The sequence below is a fragment of the Lepisosteus platostomus genome, chromosome 27 (assembly GCF_059453375.1).
Source record: "Lepisosteus platostomus isolate fLepPlt1 chromosome 27, fLepPlt1.hap1, whole genome shotgun sequence".
Taxonomy (NCBI): Eukaryota; Metazoa; Chordata; class Actinopteri; order Semionotiformes; family Lepisosteidae; genus Lepisosteus; species Lepisosteus platostomus.
The window spans coordinates 6,849,903-6,870,488 of NC_142637.1; the positions used below are offsets into that span (position 1 = coordinate 6,849,903).

Genomic DNA, 20,586 nt, shown 5'->3' on the forward strand with positions numbered 1-20,586 from the left:
TGTAAACAGGCGCCGTCCTTCGGATGAGACGTAAAATCGAGGTCCTGACTCTCTGTGGTCATTAAAAATCCCAGGGCGTTTCTCCAAAAGAGTAGGGGTGTAACCCCGGCGTACTGGCCAAATTTCCCATCGGCCTTTACCAATCATGGCCTCCTAATAACCCCCCTCTATGAATTGGCTTCATTACTCTGCTCTCCTCCCCACTGATAGCTGATGTGTGGGGAGTGTTCTGGCGCACTATGGCTGCCGTCGCATCATCCAGGTGGGGCTGCACATTGGTGGTGGTGGAGGGGAGTCCTCATTACCTGTAAAGCGCTTTGAACTGCTGCCATTTTGGCTCGGGGACAGCGCTAGTTTCTGCGCGTCCCTTTGGAGAGGAACTAGGTCCAAAATGGCCACCCCAGTGAGGCAGTTGCTTGAACCGGAAATAGCCCAAGACCCCAACGTCTTCTTTCCGGGGCGGGCCCTGGCCGGGAGAGTTAAGTCTCCGTGGGGCGATGCAGATAGTTACACGGTCTCTGTGTTTCGGACTGGTGGCGAGCAGAGCGATTGTACGAGCTATGGTAAGGCATTCGCGTTCTGTTTGTAATCTGATTGCCTGTGTGATTATCTGTCTCTTTGCTTGGTCCTACACTTCGTTGCTTTCGAAGTCGATATTTTTAGATACGCTGAGTCAGTAAGCAGTACTTTTTTGAAGAAGATCAGTGAAGCTTCGTACGGTCATTTTCTGTCACTGTAGGGTTTGCAATACTCTGGACTGTTAAACTATTAAGTAATGATATTGGTGCGCACTAGCCTAATTCTTCCAGGTGGATGCTGCACATTGGCGGCGGTGGTGGAGGGGGTGTCCCCATTACCTATAAAGCGCCTTGGAGGAGTGTCCTGAAAAGCGTTATATAAGTGTAAACAATTATTAATTAATTATTATAATTCTGGCAATACACACGCCTAATACTATAAGACATGAATCACGTCAGTGCACTAAATATACTTTATTATTGGTTCCCCGTCATTCTGCACATGACGGAAACTGCGGTGTTGAGAGCAGATCGCAGACTTGGTCGAGCAGGTGGCGACAGTATTGTGAGAACTGGGCTTTACTGCTGTGCTGCTTTTCAGGCAGACGGTGGAGCGGGCCTTCATTGGTGTTTTCTGCCGAAACCTCTGTCGCTCGCCTCATGATTGTAAAGATCTTGGGAATTTGTTTGGGTAGGTTGTGTGTAATCCGCAGGATGGTGATGCACCAGCAATGCTGCGTGCGATTTAGAAACCGCAAGGCAGCAAAAACAAAAAAAAAAAACTTAACAACAAAGCGGGAAGAGCCTTGTCCTTAAAAATCTTTTTATTGCTTAAAATCGCACCTGTATTATTAACATACGTCATTGTAGCAATGAATCAAGTTTAATTAGGACTGTGATGATCTTTCTGTCTCAATCCATTATTTAAAAACGTCATTTAACGACAATAAACGCGACAAGTACGATTATATTACATTAGAAAGGCGGTTTTATGCGATTTAACTATCAAGTAACAGAATGAGTTACAGATTATTCGATCTGTAACTCATTCTATCTTGCGTGCATACAATGACACGTGATTTCTCCTACTGCTTCTCAGTGCGCCCTTTGGTTCATTTACAAGCCCTTACCAATCGCACAAATGAAGACCTGCCTCAAATATCAGGCTCTCGAGAGGCAGAATAGCTTTGCTGCCCAGAGACTCTTCGATTCTAATCCAACTGCTGCAAAACAAATGGCATGATCAGAGCTGTGGGCTTTGCTCCTAGCCCTGACAAACGAGTGGAACAGGAGAGCATTGTGAGAAGCGCTTCATTTGCATAGAGTCAATAGCTCTCAGAAAACTGATTTATTTATTCCGCCAGCGCGCGCGCGCCCTCGCCCTGACGTCAGCTCAGTCGCGCGCTTGACTACGGCTGTTCTCTGCAGGCCGAGAGCGTGCGCGTGTGTGTGGGGCAAAAGTCAGTGTTTGGAGTCTGCCATCAATTAACCCCCTCTACATTTACGGTTCTATTACTCCCACCCCCTCTAGTAACTGAATAAATGTCTCAAAAGAAGGCCAAGCTGTTTTGAAACGCCTATTAAATTAAATTTTCGTTTAAAGACGGACATCAGAGGTTGCCCTGCAGTTGCCAGTTACACACACACACATATGTGTTTAAAGATAATTGGCTTCCTTGTCTTTCTGGGCACGCTTATGAAGTGTGTAAGAACTCGTGTCTTGGTTAGGCGGTAGAAACCGTTTTAGCCCTGCGGTTGATACTAAACTGGTTTTCGTGTCCTGCTGGTGCGAGTTCCCCTTGTTCAAGCGTGTGTTTGTGTGGACGACTCGGTGAAATCTGACAGTGGTTTAAGCGTCCGTTACCCCAGAAACGTTTAAAAGGGGTTTGCGAGGCTCTGGTTTTCTCGGGTCACGAAGATGTAATTTTCTCAGTTACACGCAGGCAGCCTCCGATCTTGGAATTTTTCAGTCTTCAGCTGTGTTGCAAGCTTATTGCATGTTTGCTTAACTTTCCTTCAGTATTAATAGCAGCAGTAGGCTTGGTGTAATTGCAGAACTGTGTGTGTGTGGGTCTTGGGCAACTGAGAAGTGTCACAGAGTGGAAGAAACCTCAAGTTTCAGGGACAGACTGAAAAAACATTTTTATTCTCTGACTGCACTTTTAAAGCTTAGTGTTTGTGGCGCTTGCAAACAACCGAGATTACTTTTTTTTTAAACAAAAGGATGTGCAAATAAACTGCATTGCAGCTGGTTTAGATTTAATATTAAAAATGAACTAGAGGAATTCAGGTTGAGACTCTCTCAAGTCTATGCCAGCTGTGCCCTCATGTTGGATTTGAACCTGCAATCCTCTTGTCAGGAATCCAGAGTCTTAACTACACCTTTGCCCCAGTATGTCTAGCATGAGATCCTATGAAAATACTTTTTATAACAAGGAGCAATCCATATCCTTCCCCAACACTACCCAGGATGCAGAATGCTAAACATTTGCTCTTCGTTATGACACCAGTGCGGCTACAAGCCAAGGAAATGCATCATGATGGAAGAGCATTGAAAACTAAAAATGGGAGAAAGGGTTGTAGGAGTGTTGGACATGCTACCCGGCCATGTTGTTGAAGCTGATGCCCTGCTAATTTCAGGAAACAGTTGGGAGAGATCCTCGGATCGATTACCTGCTGATTACCAGATGAACTGGATCTGCTGAATGCCCTTCTCTTTTTTTTGTAACCTTTCTTATTCATCCACCACTTTTTCTAACCACTTCATCCAATTCAGGAGGTCCAGGTACCCCCCTAGACAGGACGCCAGCCCATCGCAGGACACACCCCGACACGCACACACTCACACCAGGGCCCAGTCAGTTGACCTCCCACTCCGTGTGAAATGTGGCGAGAGATCGGAGCCCCCAGAGGGAACCCACGTCAACACACGGAGAACATGCAAACTCCACGCAGACGGCAAACTCCCAGGAATTGAACCCAGGGCCCCAGCAGTGTGACACAGCACTGCTGACACCTGCGCCACTGTGCTGCCCTTCCTTTTCTTATTCTGCCACGCCATGTGGTACAGCTGAATGTGCCACAGCATCTCTTACACAATGGAGTTTCAATATCGATAATGATGGATCGGCTTGGAATGGGCATCTGTGCTGCTCAGAAGGGAGACGGGATGTTCTAAGGTAACAGGACATGACTGTGAGCACGAGAGTATTTCACAGGCAGGTTCTGGATAGGTAGACTTCTCGAGAGAAGCCGGCCCAACTGCAGGAGGCCAGCTGTGGCTGAAACAGGCTTTCAGGAAGAAGCGAGGAAGCATTTTGACTCTTTAGTCCAATTACGAAATATCCCCAAGAGCCTGTCTGCTTCCTCAGTGCTCACATGATTGGATTTTTTTCCCCCCATTTTCTCAGAACGCGAATGTGAGACGTGGAGACGTCTTGCTCTCCAGTGTGCGTTTGTGGGTGTGGTCTTGTCAAGTCAGCGCTGTCCAGTGTTATTTAGTGTTGGGACATCTTCCTAAATATGTATTGTAACCTTTGTCCTCGGTTCCAGCAAGCTTTATGACTTGTAATGTGTTTATCTTGAGGCTGTCATGGCCACAGGAAGATAACAGTATCTTTTCTTATGTTTTGCTCGCTGAACTGCTTGGATCCTCTGCAGTTACATGGGTTTAGTCCACACACAGTGCAGGACATTGATCAGCTCTATCAGCTGGGCGAATCCGGTTTGAAGTGGTGACTAATGCGGAGCTGTATGGATGGGCAGGGTCCAGAATAAAACGGGTTGAGCTGGGGATTTCTTTGAGTCAGCTGTGGCTCCTTGGACTAATCGAATTTACTGCTGCGTTAGTAGCTGTAAATCCAGGACTGTCATGCCTTGCCTGAGACGGGTGGCACTGCTCTGCGTGCTCCTTCAGAGTGTGGTAAGACACTGCAGCTCTGCGGACCAGAGACTGGGATGAAAGTGTTTCATTCCTGTGGACGGAGTGCTTTTTCCACACGGGAATGGGTTTCCTCTGGGACTGAACGGCTCTTGCTTCTGGCCTGTTGCTTTCTGTCAGACGAGGTGTAATGTGCTTGATTGTGGTACTTTGATTTCAAAATGCTAACCTTGTTTTTCTGCAGATTTTGCCCTGTCTCCGTGTAAAGGGGGTGATGGGCTGCACGTCTGGGATGTCAACAGGAATGCTTGTGCATGCTGTATCAGCCTGGAATCCTGGGATAGTTAACGGCACATATTGGGCCTTTTCTAAAGGAAATGTTGCAGAAAAGAATCTTATTTTTTAATTTCAGGTTCATAATATACAAGAGCTTTAGACGTCTTATACACAGACTGGAGATGCAGTATGTGCATGTTATGATCTTTAGCACTTGATTCAGTTTTACTTTTTTTTCTACTGTTATTACTGCTTTAACTGTTACTAGAGCTACGTTTTTGTGAGATCCAGCTTGTCATTTGTCAGTCTTGAACATGTTTCTTTTAACACACCTGGGCAGCCAATACAAAGTGGTGCAGTAGCTGATCCATCTCGGTCCCTAGTCGGATATTATGAGCTTCATGTGTAGCGCTATCAGCTCGTCTAAACTTGTGGGCTGTGTGTGGAGCTGAAGCAGTTCCAGATGGCAGAGCGAGCGCTAATCCTGACTGATCCCAGGGTCAAGGTCCTGATCAAGTTGCGTAAAGAAGGGCTCGTTGGCTGTTTGGTTGATTGTCAGTTTACTCCAGTATATGTTGAGGTTCTTTAGAATGGTAGTTGTGCAGCAATGATGAGGATGGATTAGAGCTGGCTTCTGCAGTCTTGGCTTCTGCGCTGGTGCTCTATTAATTTGTCTTTTTTGATCATTACTCGAGTGTCTGTCAAACCCCTATTTGTGCAGGTGACTCTGCAGTGTTTACCAGCTGTGGTGTTGCTCTCTCCTCAGTCTGCCCAGGCGGAAGACTACAGGGCAGCCAAGTCCATTTACGAGTTCACGGCCAAGGACATCGATGGCAGGGAGGTGTCCCTGGACCAGTACAGGTGGGTTGGGTTTGTCTGGGGGGTGGGGGGGGTCCACTTCTTTCACACCAGCTGCAGGGCTCAGGAACACACCACCCTTCCAGCTGATGAGGCAGCAACACAAGAATCCGCAGCTCAGCTCGGGGAAATGTGGGAATAAGTTTAATTACAGCTGGGCCTTTTCCTGGAGAGCAAAACCAGGGACTTGGAATGCTGTGCTCTGACCATGAGCGACACAAGGTACTTTTTATACCTTGGCACCTCCTTCCCATTAGTGTCACGTTTAGGAGAGAAATTCTTGAGTATAATATTTCGGCTCAACTGAAAGATCACCATGCATAATACAGCAGTATGTTTGACACAGACTGTTTCCCACTTTCCAGGGGTCCTGAAATGGCACATATTGTACTCTCTCTGCTCTTAACTCCACTCAACAGCAGTCTGCCTCTCTTCTTAAGCATGCACAGAACCTAACAAAACTTAGCATGAACCCCATTGCACACCGAGGAAATCTGCCAGTGGCAAGGTGGTTCTTGAGCCCTGCCCATAGCTCAATTCTTTATTCCAGTCCGGTACGTTTCTGGGTTTGCCGCGCTGGTGCGGCGTGCGGCTCCCCTCTGCTCCCTCCCTATCTGACGCTGCGGTTTGCTCTGCTCTGCAGGGGCTACGTCTGCATCATCACGAACGTAGCCTCCAAGTGAGGCAAGACGCCCGTAAACTACACTCAGCTTGCGCGGATGCACGACGAGTACGCTGAGAAGGGTTTACGGATCCTGGGCTTCCCCTGCAACCAGTTCGGAAAACAGGTGAAGCTCGGATTGACCCCGGGATGAGTTGTAGTTGAGATGCACCTGGTAGCTCACCCAGCAGACGGTTGATCGAGGATAAATAGCCTCATCCGTCACGTTTTGAGCTGTAAAGGAACAAATGCAAAGGGGGAGTGGGATGTTCATGACTCACCGGGGACGCTGGGAGCAGATATGCACGGCCTAACGGAGAGCATTCCACCCTTCTTCCAGGAGCCGGGGACGGAGGGAGACATCAAGGAGTTTGCGAAGTCCTACAAGGCCGAGTTCGACCTGTTCAGCAAGATCGATGTGAACGGGGAGGGCGCGGACCCACTCTGGAAGTGGATGAAGGAGCAGCCCAAGGGGAAGGGGACGCTGGGAAAGTGAGTCGGGGAAAGGGCGCAGGCTGACTTCCTCTGGGAGGCCGGAGGCCGGGGAGCTGTCCAGCCGATTCGGACGGCTCGAGCAGTTGGGGGGGGGACGAGGGTCTTTAACGCACCTAAACCAAACTCCTCTATGGCCCTGCAGGACTTGAGTGGCCTCACTTCATAATGCGAGGAGTTCCCCAGTGCATTTCTTGACGCACTGGTATTGGACTTGACCTATTAGAGGGGAGTACGGCACAGGTGTCTATCCCATCATTCCATCTCCGAAGTCCTTTTACTGCCTCTTCATTTCCAGCCCACGATCACTGTCCGACGCCTCCTTTCTTCCTTATTTTGTAGACAAATATGATCCAACTCTAGTGTTCCTCCGAAATGCTGCTCCAGTGTGTAAATTTAGGAAGCTGCAGAGGTGCTATGCCATTAATAAAGGATTACTTTGAACGGTTTAAACATCTGGAGCTTGTTCTACATCCAGCGCTAATCTTATTATGATATGACATGAGACTCTAAGGTGCCACACACTATAATCTCGGCCCAATTTGCAGCTGACTGGTAATAAAGTAAACTGATATGAGATTAACAGCGCCTTGCATGCTTCTTGTGAACATTTTTTCTTCTTCTTTCTTCGCAGTAACATTAAGTGGAATTTCACCAAGGTAAGAGTTTCACTTTCTGTTGTGGTGAAGTGAGGTTCTTGAGAAAGTGCCGACCCGCAGTCTCTCGTCCCTGATCTGCCAGCTTTGTAGGCATTAGCAATGCAGTCAGATGCCCAGTGGATCGTTGTGCATCAGGTTTCATGGCCATGCATGTCCAATCGGCGCACAAATTGGTTTATAACCGTCTGCTCTGTATGGTCCTGTGACTCGGCTCTTGCGCTCTGTTTTGCACTGCATTAAAGGGGAACTGCAGAGCTATCTTTAATTCCAGGGTTAGAAAGAATCGGCATTGATGAGTGCATTTTAAACCACAGTGAAAGTGAAATGTACATAGTAACTTGTAAAAACCTTCAATTTACGTCCCAAAGGAGACAATTTCCAGGTATCGCAGTGCTGTTTTTTTTTTTTTTGGTGGCTTAGAATGAGGCAACCAAACATTTGTAAACCAGCAGGCTTGTGAATGCATCTCTTTTAATCCATTAGAAATATCGCTCTCGACTTGGAGACGGTTTTGCAGACCAAATACTGCTTGTTAATTCTGGGTGCAGATCATGTTGGGACATTTCTGTGGTGAAATGTCTGCTGCGCAACCTGCACTGTATTCGCTCGTACATCACAGGGACTATGACAATTTGCACGGACACTCTCGCCCGTGGTGAGGCCAGGGGTTTGCGATAACATGGCGACTTACAGAACTTTCACAAATTTCCCGATTTTATGCTTAATTCGGAATTTGTCAGATTCCATCAATTAATTTATTTTATCTAACCGGTCTGTAAAATTGGAACTGCAGTTTCCCTTGAAGTGCGAGATAATCAGGTTACAAACTGTTGGATAGAATTCTGATTTCCACTTCCTTTGAGTGACACGCTGCTGAATGGGTAGTAGTACAGGGTTGTACACGCTGTTCTGTCACAGGCTGCTGAGCTCTACAGTAAGAATGTTCTGCTTGACCCGAGTCCCCGGTTGGCAGTTTTAAGGACTGCGAGTGAGCTACACTGCCTGCTGGACAGGAAACGGGCCACACTTTTGGAAGCAGTCCGGGCAGCAGTGCAGGGTGAAACTGCTTTCATTTGGAGTGTGTTAGTGTGTCACAGGAGTGCGTTTGAGGTACATTGCACCTAAATGCCATTGTAATTTACACGACGAGTGCAACCTTGAAAATTGTTATACAGAATTGTGCCCGGTTTATTTCTCTGGGGTCAAGTTTCAGTTGTGAGATTAAGGCTTTGAATAAGTTCACTTCTTTTTTTCTTTCACTAGTTTCTTATTGACCGAAATGGGCAAGTGGTGAAGAGGTACTCTCCGATGGATGATCCAGTTGTAAGTAGAATGGATAACTTTCTCGGCACCAGTGGGGTTTGAACTGGAGTCCTCCAGTGTGTGTCCTCCTGCTTTCTGTATCTCAGTTCCCCCCCCCCCACCTCCTCTGCACTGGCAGTAGTGACTCTTCAGCCTTTCAAAGGAGCTGAGAGCTACAATGCAGAGGCTGAACAGGGAGGGTGGAGATTGTGCAAGGATTATGAAGTGGGAAGTCATATGAGTGTTTGTAATGTAGGCTTGTGGAGTTAAGAAAACGCAAAGTATTCTGTTGGAGTCAATCCCCCCTCCCCCAGCCCATTCGGTTACACAACTGAAGTGTGTCCTAATTCCTGTGGGACCTGCACCTGAGGTCCCATCAGCTTCACGGGCTCCGAACTGGGCTGCAGCCCAAGAGGGGTGGTGCTGAAGGGCCCGGCTCCGGACGAGGGCAGGCTCGTGATTGTTGTGGTGTGCTGGCGGGAATGAGTCACGCGGAGACAGGGCCCTGTTTGTCAACAGGACGTTCCAGCTGTGTTGGCGGGATAACAAGGGCTTTGTTTCTGTTCACAGCAGCTGAAACCAACCCTTCACCCAAAGCTCGTGGTGCCAGGGACGCCTCTTCCCTGTGCTCCCGAAATCCCCTGATGTTTGTGGGTCTGCTTTTAACCGCTGAGGCTGACCGCAGTAACCTGGATCTGGCCTCGCTGCCTGACACAATAGAGGAGGGGGGGGACTCAGACTTGTACAACAATTCATTGTCCTTCTAGAAACGACCTAGGCCCTCCCCACACCTGCTGAGCTCATTTCTTTAATTAAACCCTTAACAGTTATTTGATAAGACCTCTTGTAAGATTTATTCTGCAGAAATGGGTGGTTCATGTTCCTTTTAAAAACGCAATTGCTAAAAGGCCAACTCCAGGATGTTTAACAGCTGAATACATTTGAATGTTCCAATAAGTCCTAAATTGCAGCCAATTAAGTATTCAGTTATGCAAATGATAACTTGGCTATAACAAGGTTTACCCTCAATGTTATTTTGGTACATTACTTTCTCCCTAAGCTGTATTGTTTCCGTTTGCTTGTTGTTCCTCTCTCGCCAGCTCAGGGGTAATTTCAGTTCCAGGTCCACCTCGGACTGCAGCTGGGCAGAATTCCTGCAGGTGTGTAATGGGCCCCTGTTGTGACGTTGTCTCTGCTCTTCCCGTCTCTCCCTCAGGTGGTTGAAAAGGACCTCCCCAAGTACCTGTAGGTGGTCCCGGATGACCTGGAATCCCACACGGTCTCCATCCTTCTCTCCTGTCCTCGCCTGTGGAAAGCTGGGGGTCTGCTGTCCCCCCCAGACCAGTGACGGCCTGCCCCTAAACCCGTCTAACGGGGAGGGCAGGCCTGATGAATTACGGCGTGCACCCCCTCCCTGGGAGGAGCTACAACCCCCCCCAGCTGTGCCACACGAGAGGACACTTCAGTATAAATATGTATATCCCAAGCCATGTTTATGCCATGACCAACAATAAACACAAAACATTTGATCTGTGGCTCCTGTGTTTCCATGTGACATGGGTACGCTTTCCTGTATCTGTTTGATTGGGTTTTAAATGTTTTCTTGAGTACTTTAATATGGGTATTGTTTTTTTTTTAAGCATCCCACCATGTTTACAGAAAAAATGTTACCGCTTACTATTGAGTTTGAGCAATAGTTTTAGGCTGCTAATTACAGGATCCTTTGTGTTTTTTTTTGTCTGGTGAATAAAGACACCAGTCTTGTACTCAGTCTTTCAACCAGGCTAGTCCCTAAACCTAGTCTCAGCTACATCTGTGTTTTTCAAAGTTGATCAACTAAGACATTGTTATTAAAGGTACAATTATAAAACTCCCTTAGGGTCTAGTTAGAAGTATTACAATTCCATATTAAATTAGATCAGACCTCTCATTCTGGGAGCCTGTTTTTCAGTCCACTGTGAACTAATAACCTCATCAGACATTCACTTACTTGGGCCATCCTATGACTTTCTGTAAGTCTTTAGTCTTTACCTATTAAGAATTGTTGACTTTAAAACTTCAATGGACTACAGCCCTAGTGAATATCTGTACAGCAGTCCCAACAGGAGCCGAGTATCAGTAGGGACTATGCTTTCCAATTATGAATGAATTATTGATGTACTTGGTCTGTTAAGGCATACTGCCTTAATTGGAATGAAAAGCAGGAACAGTCACAGTTACAAAAGTACTCAGGTACTGGATCATGTAAGGCTTCAGTTATGAAGTTGGGGCTGAATGATAACCACCAGGCCCAGGATTGAGAAAAACACTAATGGAAAATTTAGAAATCCCAATCCACGTGAGCTGATCTTTTTAATTAAAGCCTTAATTTAACATTTAACAAGCTGATTTGAATACTTGGGATTTTTTTTGACTCAGAACCTAAGAGCTTTGTTATGAAATGTACAAGTTAAAAAAGGTTTCAACACTTCTTAGAACAGGAAACAATGAAAAGGTTCAGATTAAACATTAAGTCAACTTAAAGTGTAAGAGAATTTGGCTACAACAAAAAAGCAGGTGTGGGACAGCAAGTTCAGGATTTGGGGAGTCCAGGCCAAGATAATCTGCAGATAGCTGCCCACCAGTATCAGGGCACACCTCACCTGGAACTAAAGACACGGTAATACATGAGAATTAAGTTCAATGATCTAATTAAGCCATTAAAAGTTTAGGTGCAGGGGGGGTTGTGAAAGTTTAAAACAAACCAATGTAATGCCCACCAGCAAAATATGGTAACAATTTAAATCATGTCTGCAATCCCTTACTTTTTATTGACTTTATTTTGTTAACAAAGACCAGATTGCAATACAATATATTCCTTCAGATATAAGTAGAAAACCTTTTAAAAGAATTAGTTAAAAGGCACAATTTGTACAATATATACACCGATCTAAATTATAAATATATAGAAAACAAAAGCAAACCCAGGATAAAAGTGCTAAACAGTTTTACAGAAAAAATAGCATTTTTTAAAAAATACATACAATCAGTAGCATGTTTCTTTTTTGTTAGCAATAATTTATTTTTAAATGTGACACTCTGAAAACTGCCAGGTCAGGAAAGTTTATATATATATATAAATTTAATTATAAAACACAAACCGGTAAAAGGTTAGGAACACGAAGGATTCCCTTGCTTTGAGTCATACAAAATGGGCTCTTAACTTTGTTTGGACGATAACAGAATTATGCCATTCTTAGTACAAATCACTAAAAAAGAAAGTCCCAAAAACCACAAGAAAGTTTAAAATGGGATTTTTCAGTAAATGAGCTCCACGGGTCTCTTGCCCTGTTGTCACATTTCATTGTTTTCACTGCAATATTTTTATCGAAGATGTCTTTTATTGCCTTTTTTTCCTCCTCTTTCCACTGAATAAGAGATGTGCTTTGCTATGGATTTTCCCCACAAGGAGCCTTAAAATTCAAAAGGGTGACTATTCAATATTTAATCTACATTTCTGTATTGTATCCTGGTTTTTTATTGAATGATGCATTCAGTCACTTGCACAGGATAAAGTGTTCTGCCACCTCCAAACAAAAAGATTAGCATAGCTGTTTGCATGCAGCGAGAGGCACCTATGACCTCTGCGTACGCTGCATGCCAAGAACCAGTCATGAAGCAGGATGAGTTAATGGCCAGTGAGAGGAGAAAGCAAGTCACTGTGCGATTCTTGGAGATGGGCAGGAGACCATGCAAAGGAACTCCAACTAACAAGCAAAGCACACTTAGTACTAAACTGTTCAATATGTGTCAGTTTAGGTGAGGGCTGATGCCAAACCATTAAGCTTTCTCAGTTTAGATTTTTTTTCCAGCCTTGTTATCGTACACAAAAACAACTGTATACACAAACAAAACCAAACGAAGTTAAATGTTCCCATTTGGAAACGAGATTTGATCTGCACCCTAAGAAGGCATAAACATTTTAAATGAACAAAGCTTTACAATATTGAACAATGGCATCCAAGCATCAAGTTAGAGAAAGCCAGTATCTCTTTTTTGTCTCAACATCACAGTGCTGAATTTTTAAAATAATTCAGCACTGGTTTTTGTGATCTTGAAAAAGGGATACTGCTTCAACATTTTATCAACATATTTGAGCACATGTACACATACATGTACATATACATATAAACAAATGCTTACATGTTTATACATATATGTGTATATATATACATGTTTCTTCCTGAGATTTAGAACAGTTTTAGCAGGTAACTTCAGGAGCTGAACACTTTGGTATCACTTCGCATTCTAAAGCCCTAGGTGGAAAAAAATAACTATTACTGAGAATAATCCTAAAAATCAAAACAAAATTACAACAGAAAGGAAAGAGAAACGAATACAGCGATCCTGTACAGCAGTACAGAACAGTGCAATATATTTGGTGGCAGGTTACAATATATATATATTTTTAAAGTAATTCTTTTTGTTTTCTAGAAAAGTCCCTGACATAACATTAAGTATTATTAAACTACAGAACAGGATTATATTCTAAAAATTTCCTCTAAGAAGTCCCTTAAATATAAATAATAATAACATCAATGACAATAATAATCTTAACACAATACATTGCTTTCACCCCATTTTTACAACATAGGACACAAGCCTTATCGGTCCTAAAATAAAGGACTCCAAACTCGTATGTCTGTTATGTACAAAGTTTGTATGCAGCAGGTGAGACGTTCTCAAAGTAATCGATTGAGATAAAACTTTATTCTGAACATATTTACTTTTCAATTTCCTTTTCTGAGCGTAAACAACATTTTTGAGAGGTTTTTCAGCATCAATGCAGATGTCTCGTAGGATGTCTTATTGCTAAGTCACACGCCCTCTCCAGGCAGAGGCAGGAGACGGGCTACTCTGCTTGGGCCTGGCCTTCCGTTAACCCACTGGAGTAGGGTGCAGCGCGGGCTACTCTCGTTCGCTCGCCCAGCTGCGACAGGGAATTGCTGTTCGGGTAGACAGGCTGGGATTACATGAGAAGCAAAGGAGGCTAATGCAGCATCAAAGACTGCAGACTTACCTGAGTATTTAGGCAGGCCTACAAGAATGTCCGCTCAAGCCGTGTATGCTGTAGTGAAAGGTCACACTGCATACAAGAGCCAAACACACTGTTCACCACACAGGACGATCACCACAAGTGTAATATTTGTGTTCATTATGGGGGAAGGCAACTTTTGACTTTGCACTTCGTTCTATAAATTCCGCCCATGAGGACGTAACTGCCCCTTAACTTCTTTCATTGATCCTAATAGCCACGATCAGTCGAGTGAGCAGGAATCAACTGCATGTTTTAAAGAAATGACTTCCAATTTATTGGAACAGGATCAAAGCGCCAAGGCAGCCTTACCCCCCTGTATTAATGCCGGTCAGAAGTACAACAAAGCTAGAATTGTAAGTCAGTCCTCCTGCCCTGTCTGTCAGGGAAGAGCCACAGTCCTGCTGATCTGGGGGGTACTCCTCGCGGGTTAAAGGAAGGTCCCGTGTGACGCAGGACATGAACAGACTGCCGAGCACCACAGCCGTGTGGCACTGCCATACCGAGGCTGCTGTTCAACCACAATGTGGGCTCAGCAGTGGGACAGTCTGGACACGAGGCCGCAGATCTGTGCTGTTCAGGCAGTGCAGAGGAGATCAGGAGGAATTGTTTTTTTTTTTAAATCAGTTCTAAGAAATTAGACAACCACTACTGGAGTACAAATGTATATACACGCATAATAAAAAGACTGCATTTCTTAGCATGTTCCAAAGGCACTGTTGTAAAAGGAGTCTGTTTTCTTTTTTCCAGCCGTGGAAAAGGACTCCCCCACCAGCCCCGCCTGATGAGGGACAGAGAGGGGAGGACAGTGGTACAGCACTGAGGTTATGGGGTGAATACAACCAGAACAAAAACCTGTGTCTTTCTCTGGGTGGCCTTTCCTTGACTTTTTTTTCCCGGAAAAAGAAAAAAAATTAAGCTTAACACTGCTTCTTTAAACTTGAAAAGCTTCTGACCACTGATGGCTGATCCGATTCAGAAGCATCTGTTTTACGACACGCTTATTTTCTCCTGTGCTTTAAAGTGGAAGTTGTGTATTTAAAAAAAATAATAACTGCAGTGTGTTGGAAAATGTTAACCTTGCCACGAAATAAATCTCAGTTCTAGTTTATACATTGAGGAAAGGAGACCAAAGCATTTTGATGCTAATAGTACCCTATTATATAAGAAAAATGTGCATGAAACCTTTATAACAATTTATAAAAGTTTTCAGAGAACATTGCAATGTCAGCATACATTGAGGGACTGCATATGGCTCTGGATCCTTTCCAAAATGTGCTGCTATAGCACAGTGTGGACAGCAGGGGGAGACATGCTCTCACCAAAAACAACATGAAAGCAAAAACTAGGTGCACAGCAGAAAGGAAGCAAGGACAGAGGAGCACCAGCTGACAGGTCACCTGTGCCTCTTCAGGTGACAGTTCTAAACGCAGCTTAGTTCAATCAGGTTTTGCCTTTCTGGTCAAGGACAAGCAGAGACAGCTCAGTACGGAGAGGACACCATTTCAAAGGTGTGGCCTGCTCCAGTTTCACGTGCAAACTGAACTCGGTATTCCGCTCCCATGGTAAGCAATGCATCTCAGGCACCCTGACCGTTTTCTGCAGGAAGCCTCGAGCGCCAGATCACTGCGAGGTCAAAGATGCAAACCAGTCTTTCGAATTAACAGCACAGGGGATGGCGACTCCTGAAGCCTCACCGTTTTGAAAAAAGAAAAGGAAACAAGAACATCCACAGCTTAAATACTGGAGCTAAGAAGACAATAAGACTCTAAGCCCACTTAGTATGAATTACTAAGCCACAGACTGGGATACCAGGTCCTCAAGGCTGGTACTCTTCATAGAGACTGCCTACATTTGACTAAGTATGCTAATGCTTAGTGCAACTGTTCAGCAGAGAGCCAATGTGGAATAAATACCAGAAGGCTCTTGGACTCCTGAGCACAGGCTGCCCATGTTCAGCCGCACTGCCTCAGTCCCTCGGTCCTGCTGGATGTGCAGCCCTCTCTCTCTGCAGACTGCAGTGAATCTGCTGCAACCCAATGGCTATGATTCACAGACTCTGGTCCACTCAGATCCCTGTACAGGACCACGTGCACTCTCCAGCAGGGAAAATGGCCAATGAATTAGAGATGACTACACTGTTTTGTTTTGTTTTTTTGGGGGGGAGGGGATGCAGACTCCCAAAAAAAAAGTAAAAACAACTGAAAGGACAGGAGCCTCAGAGTTGAGATTTGAGTTGACTACAAGTAATATTGTTGCCATACATGTCCAATTTCTCTTTAGCTAAAATACAGATGCTTTTGTTAATTTTAACTCCTAAACGACAAAGAGAAGAGCCTTCTGTTCTTCTTTTTGTAGAACTTGTAAAACAGATCTGAACATCAAAATATAAAAATCAGAGATAAAAGAATACTTCAGGCAAGGTAACGTCGAGGCCTGAACTGTGGGGGGGGGAGGGAGAGAGACAGAGAGAGAGATGCTCATTGCACCAGGAAGGGATGGAGGGTGCCACTAGCCAGCCACTTAAAACTGGTTCATACTGTACTGGATAACAGACTGGCGTCCCGGGTTGGTCCGCAACATGCTGTCCAAAACCTCACGGAAGTTGATGTCTGTGCTGCAGTGCCCGTTGGGCAAGGAGAGCGGCTGTTCTGACGGGACTAGAGAGGAGGAGGAGAAGGAAACCAAGGAAGCAGTGGGGACAGAGCTGGGCATTGTCGTCAAGGGCAGGACCGCCTGGGCCGACAGAGGGTAAGACGGAGGCAAGCTCAGAGAGGAAGGGGGCTCCTGGAAATCCAGGAAGTCTGACTGCATGAGGGCCGAGTGCGCCGCCTGGCTTTCTTGATGTTGCTGCTGCTGCTGCTGCTGCTGCTGCTGCTGCGCCTGTGCGATGCCAAGGTGTGCGGGCGAGATGAAAGACTCCAGGCTGAATTCCTCCTGCAGGGAGGCCGCTGTGCTCCCGGCGCCGTCCATGCACGGCCCGGAGTCGGCCGTCGGCGAGGGGCTGCTGGTAAGGTCCACTAGCATGTCATCCAAGGAGCTGAGGTGGTTGCTCGCGGCGTGTCTGTTGAACTGCAGCATGTGCAGGCTGGGCCCAGGGGCCATGCCTGGCACTTTGTTCAGCAGCGGCGGCTGGCCGGACAGGTCGAGGGGCATCGGGGCGGTGAAGTACTTCTTCAGCTCCTGGATCTGCCTCTGCTGGCTCAGCAGCTCCTGCGCCCGCAGCTCCTGCGCCCGCTGCTCCCGCTGCTCCTGCGCCCGCTGCAGCCGCTCCATGCGCTTCCTCTTGACCTCCTCGTCCATCTGCTTCAGCTCCTCTCGCACCCGCAGCACACAGTTCTCTGGGATCTTGATGCCTGCGGGCACAGAGAAAGAGGGCACTGTTCGCAGAGCTGGCTGGGCATCCTTTAGTTGCACGCGTGCGCATACGATCATACAAGCTTACCTGTGATGACTGTCAGTCATGCAGTTACACTGTGCAACTGCTAAATAATACACTGTGGCAGATATACACAGCACATGCCCCTACGTCAAACAAATTGACCATTCGTGATGTGGTTCTCATAATTCTGACAGTCCTGCAATAATATCAAGCTTCTTTGCCCGTAACGTTAGCTTTATACTAGGCACACTTGAATATTTTAAACTAGAAGGTGGTCGAGGTGCCTAACTCCGCACTTTGACCGTGCTTGGCAACAACGCACACTCACGCACTCCCCCCATGCCAGCGGCGGCCCCGGTCCCGGGACTCACCGACTTGCTTGGTGTTCTGTTTGGTCTTGAGCCGGACGATCTGCAGGATGCTGGAGTTGGTGATGTCGGAGACCACGTCCGCCACCCTCTTCCAGACGCGCAGCAGGGCGCCGCACAGCATGTGGTACTGCCGCAGGCGCATGCCCTGCCAGCACTCGTGCCCCTCCTCGATCTGCTTGCACTTCCCGTTCCTGAGGGGTGTGGGAGGGTGCAGGGGTCAGAGCAGGGCGGCCCACTGTCACTTCAGCTACACCTGCCGCGCTCAAGTAGGCAACTGGACATCACACGCTTCACAACTAACAAGAGGGACCCGTCAACAGCTTCCGTCAACAAACACAGGGAGCTCAAAAATCCCTTTCCTAACTATTCAGTTATCTAGGTGCTCGATCTCCCCAAAATGCAACACTATTGTCTGCTTAAAAGACTTTAAGAAGCTGCTCCGACTTCTCAGCGAGATCTCAGTGACTGACAAAGAGAGCCAGACCCTTTCCATGACAGGGGAACGGCACATTTGCAGGATACCGGCACGCCAGCTGGGTTTGCTTCCTGTCATGACGGCCGCAGCTTCCCAGCTCCCGCTTGCTCGGCTGGGCGCCAGCCCTGCACACTCACCAGTTGGCATGGCTGCATTTCCGGAAGGAGAACTGGAACTGATTCTCCCAGGGATCCTGGGCCTCTTCTGGGGTCACCTGGAAGTCAGCACAGCATATCAAGTCACACGAGCAGGAGAAGAGGAGTATCCTTAAGTCCAAGACCTTGAAATCTGGCTGGTAGGGATTACCAGCTCCTTCGATTTGAATACACTGCCCAGACTTCTCCAAACAATGCCTACCATGTTAAAAAAACCCAGGACCTCTCTCAGGACTGTTTGTGTGAAATGCTGTACATTAACAGCAGAATTTAATAATTTTGTTCTCCCTGATGTATTATGCCAGCATTATGTATTAAACTTCTTTTTTATTAGAATGGATGGTAATGTAGACGTGAGGTGCATTTATAAAATGCTGTCACTAGGTGTCAGTATAAACCTGTAAAGGTATCTTGAATGAAAAAGCAGTGCTAACAAAACAATTCAAGCATGCAAAACCAGATATAAACCCCATCCTTACTTCTTATCACCAAACTCAATATTCAAGGAGAAAACAATCCCATTTTTTTCAAACTTTGCATTTACAATAAGAAGGATTTACAGGTAAAACATATGCAAAGTAAAATAATTTACTGCTTTCATCTTTTATTTAATCAGTCTTTTAAATGGCAATGTTCAGTAACCCCTGACGAACTGCAATCTTTTCCCTTCCCCAGCGGCTTTTTACTTGCTGGAAAGTCTAATAAAATTAGAAACTAAAAAGGAAGTGGGCGGAATAACTCAAGAAAGTGTTTCAGCTGTACAATGCATGACAAGTGCTCCTAGCAGGCCCTCACCTTGCGGTACTTCTTGAGCAGGTTGTCCAGGCTCTCGGGATGCGCTTGCTTGCCGATATTGGGCTTGTACAACGTGAAGTTCTTGCCCCGGCCCTGTTCGGCCAGCAGTACACACGGGTGACTCCCCCGCAACTGTGGAGAGCCGTCAAAATTGAAGAGTGAACACTTAGAACAGCAGCAGGCAACTGGCTTCAGCTCTGCCAGTCTGCATCATCCCCACTTCAAGGTTCTTTAGAGCCAGTAAGATTGTGGGAGATCAGGTTTTCTTTGATTTGGACTATTCTGAAACGCAATGAGGTGTTTAACACAATTCGGGACAGATGATAGCGACCAAGGTGACGTTCACCTCTGCTCCTCTTATGGCCTCGCTTCCGGAGAAACTAGGAAAGCCTAGCGAGCCTCTCACTCTCTGGCCAGTCACACCAGTCTTCCTTCATCCCTCGTCCAGTCCCTCTCCACCTCCTCTCCACCTGGGGAGCTCCCCCCTGGTGAACATCATTCTCTGCGGGGTCCTGTCTTCCTGGTTCTGTGGCCATGTAGTTCTCAGCCAGGAGAGTGAAGCCAAAGATTCCTATAGGATCTTCCCAGATTTTCCTAGGCATTATCTTTTTGAAAGACGTTATGCTTCGTGAAACTGATTTGGTTAAGCGTTTTGGTATTTCTTTTCTTTTCCTGAATATGCAGGATCAGTGCTCCCTTGCGATTATTTTTAATGTCTTGCAAAGACAACTGACCATGATCGTCTTTACTTAAAAAATGCTTGGGTTTACACAAACACTTTTAATAAACTCTGCCAAAGTTCTCTTGTAATTTGAAATCCAAAGTAATGCAATGCTCATTTATTGAAAAGACAATAAATAACAGCACTACCTGTCAACTAATGCACCAGGAGGAAGTGGGGTGAAGAACAGCCAGTCCTAATAAATATGCTAAATTGCATGCATACACAAGAATGAGTTTGTGTTCACGGTATCTCCTTACCCTGTATGAGAGATAGAACCCTTCGTCGGGGCCACTGAGCTTCTGAGATTTACTGTATGCTTCTTGCCAGGGCATTCCTCGGTCCACACTGATCTGGGGACACAAAAAGAACAGCTCAAAGTTAGACCCATCAATCAGCCAAAGCGCTGAAAGATCAATCTGGATGCTGCAGATAGGAGTGCCACAGCTCTAAAAATATAACTTTATATCCACTATGGCACTTTGGCCTCTGCGAAGTCTAAAAGAGATCCTGTGTCCTTTGCAGTTCAAGGAAACAGGCAGAATCACGAAGAGCAGATCAGACTCATTTAAGCAGCTAGACCAGTTTATATTGCGTCAGATGGCATTCGAGTAGTTGTCTTTAAATTGGCCAAAAGCAAGGGCAAGATTATAGCTGTGATTCACTCGCACTTTCAGACTCCTCTCACCTAGTCTAATTCAGAGGCTTTTTCTTTGAGGTATTTTTTAGATTGCTTGCCACGAGTAACTGCAAGGCTTTGTGATGGCTCTGTCAGCATGCAATCAGCCACAGCTACCTGTTCAAAGCCAAGGGTGTGGTTTTGCACTGAGCACCACTGAATCAAACTGAGTCCCATAACAGGAACCAAAAACAACAATCATGACGAACGACCTCAAGGGAAATATTTGAAGATCAGGTCTATCCTTTTGCACACAAGCAGTGACTCCTGAGAACTGAGTAATTCTCT

The 20,586-nt window shown here is 46.0% G+C and overlaps 2 protein-coding genes across 9 annotated transcripts in view; one reads left to right on the plus strand and one right to left on the minus strand.

The window, feature by feature from the left end:
* Positions 1-406: 406 nt before the first annotated feature.
* Positions 407-10,175, plus strand: gpx4a (glutathione peroxidase 4a). Of its 3 annotated transcripts, none has more exons than XM_088621826.1 (7): positions 407-563; positions 5,441-5,535; positions 6,176-6,320; positions 6,534-6,685; positions 7,320-7,344; positions 8,608-8,667; positions 9,863-10,175. In XM_088621826.1, exons 1-7 carry the CDS (start codon positions 498-500, stop codon positions 9,893-9,895), a joined length of 576 nt encoding a protein of 191 aa, XP_088477952.1. In that variant the 5' UTR covers positions 407-497; the 3' UTR covers positions 9,896-10,175. The 3 variants fall into 3 exon arrangements, 2 of the variants coding, with proteins under 2 accessions (XP_088477952.1, XP_088477953.1); XM_088621827.1 differs by lacking the exon at positions 407-563 and adding an exon at positions 4,261-4,440; XR_015930777.1 differs by lacking the exon at positions 7,320-7,344 and having other exon boundaries at positions 8,583-8,667.
* A 1,271-nt stretch (positions 10,176-11,446) lies between these two features.
* Positions 11,447-20,586, minus strand: part of sbno2b (strawberry notch homolog 2b) — a 72,142-nt gene continuing 63,002 nt past the window's right edge. For all 6 annotated transcript variants that reach the window (XM_088621815.1, XM_088621812.1, XM_088621814.1 and 3 more), the window contains 5 exons: positions 19,880-19,972; positions 18,899-19,030; positions 18,086-18,162; positions 17,474-17,664; positions 11,447-17,076 (listed from right to left, as the gene is read on the minus strand). In XM_088621815.1, the coding sequence (XP_088477941.1) occupies positions 16,244-17,076; positions 17,474-17,664; positions 18,086-18,162; positions 18,899-19,030; positions 19,880-19,972 (1,326 nt within the window). In that variant the 3' untranslated portion in view covers positions 11,447-16,243. The remainder of the gene's footprint in view (positions 17,077-17,473; positions 17,665-18,085; positions 18,163-18,898; positions 19,031-19,879; positions 19,973-20,586) is intronic.